Source organism: Nerophis ophidion, linkage group LG13 (assembly GCF_033978795.1).
Source record: "Nerophis ophidion isolate RoL-2023_Sa linkage group LG13, RoL_Noph_v1.0, whole genome shotgun sequence".
Classification (NCBI taxonomy): domain Eukaryota; kingdom Metazoa; phylum Chordata; class Actinopteri; order Syngnathiformes; family Syngnathidae; genus Nerophis; species Nerophis ophidion.
Genome location: NC_084623.1, coordinates 16,737,407 through 16,750,047, shown reverse-complemented (window position 1 = coordinate 16,750,047; position 12,641 = coordinate 16,737,407). Strand labels below are relative to the sequence as shown.

Here is a 12,641-nt window from a genome sequence, read left to right as displayed (position 1 = left end):
TGCTAACATTAACATGCATCAAATACCAAAGTATATAACTCCGAGGTGTACGACTAAAAAGTTAGTTTAAAAAAAGATAGCATACGACAAATAGCAAAGTATATAACTGAGGTGTACGTCTAAAATTTTTTGTTAACAAACAACTACATGCTAACAGTGAACATGCGTCAAATACCAAAGTATATACAGTAATTCTGAGGTTTATGCCTAAAAAGTAAACTGAAAAAAGATAGCATGCTAACATGCTAACAGTGAACATGTGTCAAATACCAAAGTATATAACTCTGAGATATATGAATAAAAAGTTAGTTAAAAAAAGATAGCATGCTAAGAGTGAACATGCGTCAAATACCAAAGTATATAACTCCGAGGTATAAGCCTAAAAAGTTAGTTAAAAAAAAAGATAGCATGATAACAGTGAACATGTGTCAAATACCAAAGTATTTAGCTCTGAGGTGTATGCCTAAAAAGTTAATTAAAAAAAAGATAGCATGCTAACAGTGAACATGCGTCAAATACCAAAGTTTATAAGTCTGAGGTTCACGCTTAAAAATGTAACTGAAAAATATAGCATGCTAACAGTGGACATGCGTCAAATACCAAAGTATACAACGCTGAGATGTACGTCTAAAAAGTTGCTTAAAAAAAGATATTATGCTGACAGTGAACATGTGTAAAATACCAAAGTTTATAACTCTAAGGTGTAAGCCTAAAAAGTTAACTGAAAAAAGACAGCATGCTAACGTGCTAACAGTAAACATGCATCAAATACCAAAGTATATAATTCCGACGTGTACGACTAAATAGTTAGTTAAAAAAAGATAGCATGCTAACAGTGAACATGCGTCAAATACCAAAGTATATAACTCCGAGGTATAAGCCTAAAAAGTTTAGTTTTAAAAAAAAAGATAGCGTGCTAACAGTGGACATACGTCAAATTCCAAAGTATACAACGCTGAGATGTACGTCTAAAAAGTTAGTTAAAAAAAAGACAGTATGCTTATAGTGAACACGTGTAAAATACCAAATTTATAACTCTAAGGTGTAAGCCTAAAAAGTGACAGAAAAAAGACAGCATGCTAACATGCTAACAGTAAACATGCATCAAATACCAAAGTATATAACTCTGAGGTGTACGACTAAAAAGTTAGTTAAAAAAAAAGATAGCATGCTAACACTGGACATGCGACAAATACCAAAGTATATAACTGAGGTGTACGTCTACATTTTTTTGTTAAAAAACAACTACATGCTAACAGTGAACATGCGTCAAATACCAAAGTATGTACAGTAATTCTGAGGTTTATGCCTAAAAAGTAAACTGAAAAAAGATAGCATGCTAACATGCTAACAGTAAACATGTGTCAAATACCAAAGTATATAACTCTGAGATGTATGAATAAAAAGTTAGTTAAAAAAAGATAGCATGCTATGAGTGAATATGCGTCAAATACAATTGTATATAACTCTGAGGTATAAGCCTAAAAAGTTAGTTAAAAAAAAAGATACCATGCTAACAGTGAACATGTGTCAAATACCAAAGTATTTAGCTCTGAGATGTATGCCTAAAAAGTTAGTCAAAAAAAAGATAGCATGCTAACAGTGAACACATCTCAAATACCTAAGTATATAACTCTGAAGTGTACGTTTAAAAAGTTAACTAAAAAAAGATAGCATGCTAACAGTGAACATGCGTCAAATACCAAAGTATATAACTCTGAGTTGTGCGCCTAAAAAGTTAGTTAAAAAACAACAACATGCTAACAGTGAACATTTGTTAAATACCAAAGTATATAACTCTGAGTTGTGCGCCTAAAAAGTTAGTTAAAAAACAACAACATGCTAACAGTGAACATTTGTTAAATACCAAAGTATATAACTCTGAGGTGTGCGCCTAAAAAGTTAGTTAAAAAATAGATAGCATGCTAACAGTGGACATGCGTCAAATACCAAAGTATTCAACTCTGTGTTGTATGACTAAAAAGTTAGTTAACAAAAGATAGCATGCAAACATGCTAACAGTGAACATGAGTCAAATACCAAAGTATATAACTCTGAGTTGTACGACTAAAAAGTTAGTTAACAAAAGATAGCATGCAAACATGCTAACAGTGAACATGAGTCAAATACCAAAGTATATACAGTAACTCTGAGGTGTATGCCTAAAAAGAAAGCTGAAAAAAGATAGCATGCAAACATGCTAACAGCGAACATGTGTCCAATACCGAAGTATACAACTCAGAGGTGTATGACCAAAAGTTAGTTTAAAAAAAACATGCTAACAGTGAACATGTGTCAAATACCAAAGTATATAACTCTGAAGTGTACGCCTAAACCGACATGCTAACATGCTAACAGTGTATATGTGTCAAATACCAAAGTAGACATGCTTCACTACACACCGTAGCTCACCGCCGTCACAACGTAAACAAACACCATTGGTGGATCTACACCTAACATCCACTGTAATGATACCAAGTACAATAGCGGATCAAGTCAATACTGCTATGATTAAGTCCATATTGTTTAGCATCACAAAATTTTTTTTATTTATATGATTTTTATAAACCCAGGAACTACGTCCCTGGACACATGATGACTTTGAATATGACCAATGTGTGATCCTGTAACTACTTGGTATCGGATCGACACCTGAATTTGTGGTATCATCCAAAACTAATGTAAAGTATCAAACAACAGAATAATTAGGGATTATTACATTTGAACAGAAGTGTAGCTAGAACATGTTAGAAGAGAAAGTAAGTAGATATTAACAGTAAATGAAAAAGTAGATTAATAATTCATTTTTTACCACTTGTCCTTGATAATTTTGACCAAATAATAGAATGAGAAATGACACAATATGTTAACAGCTAAATTAGGAAACTTTGTTTGTTTACTTACTACTAAAAGTCAAGTTGTCTTGTACGGCGTGGCGCAGTGGGAGAGTTGCCGTGCGCAACCCGAGGGTCTCTGGTTCAAATCCCACCTAGCACCAACCTCATTGCGTCCGTTGTGTCCTGAGCAAGACACTTCACCCTTGCTCCTGATGGGTGCTGGTTGGCGCCTTGCATGGCAGCTCCCTCCATCAGTGTGTGAATGTGTGTGTGAATGGGTAAATGTGGAAGTAGTGTCAAAGCGCTTTGAGTACCTTGAAGGTAGAAAAGCGCTGTACAAGTACAACCCATTTATCATTTATTTATGTCCACTATTTTATTTAAAGGCCTACTGAAACCCACTACTACCGACCACGCAGTCTGATAGTTTATATATCGATGATGAAATATTAACATTGCAACACATGCAGATAAGGCCTTTTTAGTTTACTGAATTGCAATTTTAAATTTTCCGCGGAGTTTCTTGTTGAAAACGTCGCGGAATGATGACGCGTGTTTGTGACGTCATTGGTTGAGCAGACATTTTAGCCCAGCACCACTTACGGCTAAAAGTAGTCTCTTTTCATCGCATAATTACACAGTATTTTGGAAATTTGTGTTGCTGAATCTTTTGCAATGTTTTCAATTAATAATGGAGACTATAAAGAAGAAGGCTGTTGGTGGAAATCGGTGGATTGCAGCTGCCTTTAGCAACCGAAACACAGCCGGTGTTTCTTTGTTTGTTGTGAAGCTTTAGCGAACATGTTTCTCAACCACATGTCAACCAGCACGTTTTTGGATGAGAAAATTGTGATATTAAGTTGGCTCTTACCGGAGACTTTTGCGGAGTTAGCGTCCTTCCTCCTGCAACATTGTCAAAAACGCAGCTGTGATCTTGGCTCCTCCATTGGCTTCTCTCAGAGACAATGGCGGTCACCGCAGCCCTCCGACTTTCAGGTATGACTTTATAATCTCACTAAAACACTATTAACACAATAAGCAGAAAAGGGATTTTCCAGAATTATCCTAGTAAATGTGTCTAATAACATCTGAATCGCTCCGACTGCCGTCGCCTTTTTAAAAAAAAATGTATTTATTTTTTCTAGTGCTTCACTTTAACTTTCCTCATTCACAAATCTTTCATCCTCGCTCAAATTAATTGGGAAAAATCGTCGCTTTCTCGGTCCGAATCGCTCTTGCTGCTGGTGGCTATGATTTATAAACAATATGAGGATGCGAGGAGCTCCACAACCCGTGACGTCACGCGCACATCGTCTGCTACTTCCGGTACAGGCAAGGCTTTTTTTATTAGCGACCAAAAGTTGCGAACTTTATCGTCGATGTTCTCTACTAAATCCTTTCGGCAAAAATATGGCAATATCGCGAAATAATCAAGTATGACACATAGAATGGACCTGCTATCCCCGTTTAAATAATAAAATCTCATTTCAGTAGGCCTTTAAGGACCAAGTTGCAATAACAAACACGTTTAATGTACGGTAACATTTTTTGTTAATTATGCCATTTTTTTGTGGTCCCCTTTATTTCGAAAAGTATCAAAAAGTACCGAAAAGTATCGAAATAGATCTTGGTACCGGGACAACACTAATCCAGCGGGACACATTGTAGGAATAAATAATATTGCACTTCACTCATCAACCACAGGGGAATATTATCCCTGTGGTCTGACACATTTCATGTTTGTTTTGAAAGGCCGGGTGAGGTAATGAGCCGATCACATGACCGCCTGAACAACAACATCCGACATGCGAGGAAAGTTACATAAAGTTGAATTATGTGCACAATATACGGCATTTTTTACGGAGTGTACAGCATCTTACCTGCGTCATGCCATCACGACAGGCTTTGATGAGATGATTGCAGAGCCCCTGATCATCACCAGCTTTGTGGGGTTCCAGTTCCTGCTCATCCTCCCCTTCTTGTTCAATGCTCACACTGATGTCCCGCAAATATTCCTCCTCTTGCTCTCCTCGCAGCATTGTGTCGACAGCCACCTTATCGTCTCCGTGTTCCAAAGAACTGTCAAACAAAGGAAGAAACCACAGGCGGCGTGTCAAGAGCACGACTGTATGTTGCTGTTTGTGTTTGCCCAGTGATGGAAGTCTCTAATGATCACTTTTCGTCTCCACGGAGACGCCACAGGAGGCGGAATTGGAATGATGTGTGTTGCATTACTGCCATTGAGTCGCCGGTGTCGCTACGTCAGGGCCATCCAACTGAAATCCGGCACCATATCGGCCCCCTCACCCCAGAGTTCAGTTCAAAACTTCAACAAGAACATGTTAACACATTGGAAGATCCTTGCATGGACATCTTAACGTTGGCACGTTGTGTAATTCTTTCCCATTCTTGCTTGATGTACAGTTTAAGTCGTTCAACAGTCTTGTTGTCGTATTTTACGCTTCATTATGTGCTACACATTTTCAATGGGAGACGGGTTTGGACTACAGGGAGGCCAGTCCAGCACTCTTTCACTATGAAGCCACGTTGTTGTAACCCATGGCTGTGCATTGTATTGCTGAAATAAGCAGGGGCGTCCATGATTACATTGCTTGGAGGGCAACATATGTTGCTCCAAAACCTGTATTTACCTTTCAGCATTAATGGTGACTTCACAGATGTGTAAGTTACCCATGCCTTGGGCACTAATACACCCCCGTACCAACACAGATGTTGGCTTTTGAATTTTGCGCCTAAAACAATCCGGATGGTCCTTTTCCTCTTTGTTCCGGAGGACAAGACGTCCACAGTTTCCAAAAACAACTTAAATACCACAGAAAACTTTTCCACTTTGCATCAGTCCATATTAGATGAGCTTAGGCCCAGCGAAGCAGGCAGCGTTTCTGGGTGTTGTTGATAAATGGGTTTGGCTTAGCATAGTTAAGTTTTAACTTGCACTTACAAATGTAGCGACCAACTGTAGTTACTGACAGTGGCTTTTTGAAGTGTTCCTGAGCCCATGTAGTGATATCCTTTACACACTGATGTCGGTTTTTGATGCAGTACCGCCTGAGGGATCGAAGGTCCGTCATATCATCGCTTACGTGCTGTGATTTCTCCAGATTCTCTGAACCTTTTGATGATATTACGGACCGCAGATGTTGAAATCCCTAAATTCCTTGCAATAGCTCGTTGAGAAATGTTGTTCTTAAACAATTCGTTCACAAAGTGGTGAACCCTCACCCCATCCTTGTTTGTGAATGACAGGATTTCATGGAAGCTGCTTTTATACCCAATCATGGCACCCACCCGTTCCCAATTAACCTGTTCACTTATGGAATGTTCCAAATAAGTGTTTGATGAGCATGCCGCAACTTTCTCCGTCTTTTTTGCCACCTGTGCCAGCTTTATTGAAACATGTTGCAGGCATCAAATTCCACATGAGCTAATATTTGCAAAAAATAACAGTTTTCCAATGTGAACGGTAATTATCTTGGATTTGCAAATCATTGTATTCTGTGTTTATTTACCATTTACACAACGTGCCAACTTCACTGGTTTTGGGTTTTGTAAATAACTGAGGCGTTCTTCTTTAAGTCCTTTCCTTTTTGGCAGTTACAATTTGTTTTTTGTAACGTGATCAATGTAACTTAATTGTTGCTGTAGCTTGTTTACTTCAGATGCAGTCAATAGTCATTTGTTCAAAATCTTTAGTTATACTGGTGGTGTTCCTCAGGGTTCAATTTTAGGTCCTCTCTTTTTCATCAATCAGGCCATTCAACTGGTGGTCCTCAAGTTCAGTTAAAACATTTTTTAGGGAGACTCACAGTTTTGCAGCAGATTCTTAAAATGCCTTAAAACACCAGAGTGCTTCTGTCACTCTGACAGAACTAAATAGGCCGAAATCAAATGTCTACTGTAGAGGACGCTGGTTCTCCAGAATATACACAATGAGGCTAATAGTAAAGGGAAAAGTCCATGGTCCTTAGCTCACTGGAAAAGTGGCCCTCAAAACAAATTAGTTGGAAACCCCTGCTCTTAAGTCTGGACAAATAGAAAAAATGTGTACTATATTTAAAATAGTATTGGCAAATATTAACCCGATAAATGCTGATAGGGCAAAACAGTCCAGAGCAAGTTAAAACTGTACATACATTTTTGGGGGAGTTAAATCTCTTCAGTCTCATTACAAATAGCTAACATGTCATGTTCTTTTATAACCCTTTGAATACCGATTTAATCTAAAGGTCATTTTTTTAGTTTTTTTAATAAATGTGCATAAAAGTAGTTATCATCCATATAGCTGTAGTAAATATGGAAAAATAAAAGGGATGGGGTATTGGAGTAAAGATACGGCCTGAATATACATAAGATTACGGTAGTAATAAAACTAATTTAGATACATTGTTTTATATCTAAAAAATATATTAAACTTGTTTAGTGTCAGTGGAGAAATTGTTTAATATTTCTAATGACAGTCATTACAAAGTGTAATTACCATATGCATGTTTCATTCAGGGTTTCATTTTGGAGAAAAACATGGAAAAAATATGAATCCAATATTTCTTTATACTCTCTTGACTCACTAGGACTTTTATGTCCATGCGGAAAAAAACAATTTCCATAGTATCCTTGATATATGAAATAATTTTAAAGAAATATATACAAATTGAGAATGAAAAAATTACCTCCTCGGAAAATCCCATTTCGTACAAATTAACACAACCAAAGTTAAGGACAAAAATAGAGTAAATATTTAAAGACGAAAAAGTCCCCACTAGGATTTATTGACACTGGCACATGCACAGTTATTGATTATATACAAACAAGATAAAATATTTTGGTTATTTTTTTCAAAAATGTTGATATAACAGTATAAAATATAAAATAATATATATATATATATATATAAATATATATATATATATATATATATATATATATTATTTTTGTTTTGTTATTTTTCAAAAAATATGTTTGAATGAATGAATGGTTTATTTTGAGCCATGCAAACAAAACAAGAGAATGAAATAAAATACAAAATAAATATATAGATACATTATTTTTACACCTACATTGAAAACATTACATGTGACTAATCTTTTGCAGATGTCAAGATTGGCTCAAAAGGGAGTGGGAAGAAGTAAACTTATTAGGTCCCACCCCTATACATATACACTATATATATACAATATATAATACAATAATATATATAGTATAATTCAATTCAGTGGTTGCTGCTATATATTGTCTATATAAAACACATTTAAATTCACACACACTTACATATATACATATGTACACACACATATACACACACACACATATACAATTTATATATATATACATATATATATATATACATATATATATATATACATATACACACACAATCACATACATACACGCATGCATATACCCAAAATACCTATATAAATACTATATATATAATAGTATATATAATATACACTTTTGTCTAAACATTATTAACAGTTTATGGTGCCTATGGGAACAAGCTTTCATTTTGACTGTGATATTAGTGGTTAATAGTGGATCTGTGGCTGTGGAGCTACTGCCCCTGATCAACAGGACCTGAGGACCACTCTTGCTATGTGTCCTATGCTGTGCATTAAAAGAGACGAGGGGAGCCCCCTGCCAGAGGAGTTATCCACGAACATAAGATCCCCCACTCGCCTGCCCTGTACTCAAGATAGTGTACCCAAATCCCTTTTCTTAGTTTCCATCGGCACCAATTCTTTAGTCAGAATTCATATTTGTTTTTACATTTGCAGAAAATTAGTATTACTCAAATTGCATATAGGATTGTTTGTGTACACACACACACACACATGCGCACACACACAAACACACGTTTAATTACTTTATTATCTTATTCATAATTTAATAAATTATCATAGTTAAATTTTTTTGTGTGTAATGCATGTAGGGATGGGTACTGTATAGAGTAATTTTATTGGTACATATTCACGTAAAATTGAGCAGTGCATTACTTTGATAACTTTGCTGAACGCCCCGTCTCGTTGCAGACTTAACACCGGCTCAAGCACTTGGCCTGGAAACTAGCAGCCAAGCACTCATGCCGCGAGTGTTACAATTTCCCATGCCAAAAAAGCAAGAAGAAGGCACTCACAAGTACAGAAAGGTTCCACTTTTTAAAAATGTGCGAGCTTGATGATATGCCAACCGATCAGTTTTTAGCAATTTTAATGGCGATTTCTGCACTTCCAAATTTGGTAATCAAAAGTACAACTAAGATAGATGCCTGTCACAAACTGTGTGTAATAGATACAATCCTTACAGCTTAAACACTTTGTAGGGTGCAACACAGAAATTCAACTTAATGGCAAAGACTACTTCCTACACTGTAGCCTATACACTATGGCCACGTTTTGGAATCGCACCTGCATGCAAAGTCTACTGTACAATAGAGTGGAGTACAGTACTTGCAAATGAGACACAGAAGTGTAAGACAATAACTGAACAGCACAGCTAAGTGTTAAATGTTAAATACAAACTATTTTTTTTTAAAACAAATAACATTCATCAACAAATTTAAACATACACAAACGTACCAGCAACATTCGGGCGGAAGGCGGGGTACACCCTGGACAAGTCGCCACCGCCCGAATGTAGCTGAGATAGGCGCCAGCGCCCCCCGCGACCTCAAAAGGGAATAAGCGGTAGAAAATGGATGGATGGACAAACGTACCAAAATGGTACCATAGAGTACCAGAATCGGTTCCCAGGTACCGGGAATTAGTACCGTCATTAATTTTTATTTATTCATCCCTAAATGTAGAGCATGTAATATTTGTGTATTGTTGCACAAACCCCGTTTCCATATGAGTTGTGAAATTGTGTTAGATGTAAATATAAACGAAATACAATGATTTGCAAATCCTTTTCAACCCATATTCAGTTGAATATGCTACAAAGACAAGATATTTGATGTTCAAACTCTTAAACTTTTATTTTTTTTGCAAATAATAATTAACTTAGAATTTCATGGCTGTACCACGTGCCAAAGTAGTTGGGAAAGGGCATGTTCACCACTGTGTTACATCATCTTTTCTTTTAACGACACTCAATAAACGTTTGGGAACTGAGGAAACTAATTGTTGAAGTTTTGAAAGAGGAATTCTTTCACATTCTTGTTTTATGTAGAGCTTCAGTCGTTCAACAGTCCGGGGTCTCCGCTGTCGTATTTTACGCTTCATAATGCGTCACACATTTTTGGTAGACAGGTCCGGACTGCAGACGGGCCAGGAAAGTACCCGCACTCTTTTTTTACGACGTCACACTGTTGTAACACGTGCTGAATGTGGCTTGGCTTTGTCTTGCTGAAATAAGCAGGGGCGTCAATGAAAAAGACGGCGCTTAGATGGCAACATATGTTCTTCCAAAACATGTATGTACCTTTCAGTATTAATGGTGCCTTCACAGACGTGTAAGTTACCCATGCCTTGGACACTAATGCACCCCCATACCATCACAGATGCTGGCTTTTCAACTTTGCATCGATAAAAGTCTGGATGGTTCGCTTCCCCTTTGGTCCAGATGACACGATGTGGAATATTTCCAAAAACAATTTGAAATGTGGACTTGTCAGACCACAGAACACTTTTCCACTTAGCATCAGTCCATCTTAGATGATCTCGGGCCCAGAGAAGCCGGCGGCGTTTCTGGACATTGTTGATAAATGGCTTTCACTTTTCATAGTAGAGCTTTAACTTGCACTTACAGATGTAGCGACGAACTGTATTTAGTGACAGTGGTTTTCTGAAGTGTTCCTGAGGCCATGTGGTGAAATCCTTTACAGTGCCGTCTGAGAGATCGAAGGTCACGGTCATTCAATGTTGGTTTCAGGCCATGCCGCTTATGTGGAGTGATTTCTTCAGATTCTCTGAACATTTTGATGATACTATGGACCGTAGATGTTGAAATCCCTAAATGTCTTGAAATTGCACTTTGAGAAACATTGTTCTTAAACTGTTTGACTATTTGCTCACGCAGTTGTGGACAAAGGGGTGTACCTCCCCCCATCCTTTCCTGTGAAAGACTGAGCATTTTTTTGGGAAGCTGTTTTTATACCCAATCATGGCACCCACCTGTTCCCAATTAGCCTGCACACCTGTGGGATGTTCCAAATATGTGTTTGATGAGCATTCCTCAACTTTATCAGTATTTATTGCCACCTTTCCCAACTTCTTTGTCACGTGTTGCTGGCATCAAATTTTAAAGTTAATGATTATTTGCAAAAAAAAAAAAAATGTTTATCAGTTTGAACATCAAATATGTTGTCTTTGTAGCATATTCAACTGAATATGGGTTGAAAAGGATTTGCAAATCATTGTATTCTGTTTATATTTACATCTAACACAATTTCCCAACTCATATGGAAACGGGGTTTGTACAACATTATGCACCTGCTTGTGTCATGACGGAAAAATATTATTTCAAATTCACCAGATAAAACTCGAAAAATAAGTTTACATGTGAGTACGAAAATAGTAAAACATGCCAGAAAACTTTGAAACATATGTTCTTTTTTTTTTTTTTTTTTACTTACTGTAATGGTGTTTCCTTGTAATACATTCCCCTCTGGACAGGTCCAAACTATTTGCAGATCATGTGATCTTCGTACACAAACATTACGTCCTTTTTTTTCAGCTCCAGCACTCGTAGACTTTTCTTTCCACACCTTCTGCTCTGTTTTCATCTAGTTGCCTTGGTAACCAACAGACAGACAGGTCTTAAATAGGAGGAGGTTGTTTGTAGCTTTACACAACAAGAAAAAACCATTATGTTCTATCACATCAGTACAAATTTTTACAGTGTGTAAAATGTTTTTGGAGTAAAAAAAAAAAAAAAAAATACTGTTATTTTCTCACTTTTCTCACCACATTTTTAGGAGACTGATTTCCCTAAGGTATGCAGGGATAACTGAGCTTTCCCATTGAAGGCTGCATAATAAATCCTCATAAGATCTAAGGGGGCTTTTCTCTGTGATAAACAAAAATACTAAAACCCACTAAAAGAAAAGTTGTAACATACTGTAATAGTATAGTCATCATCATCCATCTTTATTGCAGACCTTAAGATCTGTTGAACATATAAAAACACAATACAAAACATTAAAAACAAAACACTAAAACATTTAAAACACAAAAACAATAAAACATTTAAAAAAAAACAACTAAAAAATAAACATAAAGCCCAGCTCAGTTTCTAGTATTTAAATTTTTAAAACAACTAAAATTTATAACAATATAAACAGCCTCCATGCGCAACTTTGTGTTATCAGCGTAAACATTTCAACATTTTCTCATTACTTTTGCTCTTTTATTCCAATATTTGTATGGGTTTTTTTTTGTATGTTTGTATTTTTTCTAATACAAAGTAGCGCATAGTTGTAATTTATATATATGGCTAAAAATAATAACAAAGATGGTGTGTAGAAGACGCAGTCGAAGTGGGGGCCAAATAAATAGGACCGCCCACAAAACGGTGCATATAAAAGAGCTGATAAAATATAAGCTAAAAAAAACTAGATTTAAGAAGAAAAAAAATACTAAAATGAGTGAAATTATCTGTACATGCAGCTAGTTATTTTTCACTTGATAATACGTCCTAATTAAGATTTAAATATCTGGAAATTAGCAGGACTTTTAGGTAAGTCTTTATTGTCTTTGCACGAGTACTACGGAACTTTGTTTTCAGCACAAACCCCGTTCAAAATTAGACAAACAAACAGTGTGCAAGGTTATGGAACCGGAACGCTGA

At 36.4% G+C, this 12,641-nt stretch overlaps 1 protein-coding gene across 1 annotated transcript in view; it reads right to left on the bottom strand.

Moving 5' to 3' along the window:
• map3k19 (mitogen-activated protein kinase kinase kinase 19) overlaps positions 1-12,641 on the bottom strand; it is a 56,082-nt gene that overhangs the window by 34,976 nt on the left and 8,465 nt on the right. The window contains exon 3 of the mRNA XM_061918463.1: positions 4,718-4,916. Within this exon, the coding sequence (XP_061774447.1) occupies positions 4,718-4,876 (159 nt within the window). The 5' untranslated portion in view covers positions 4,877-4,916. The remainder of the gene's footprint in view (positions 1-4,717; positions 4,917-12,641) is intronic.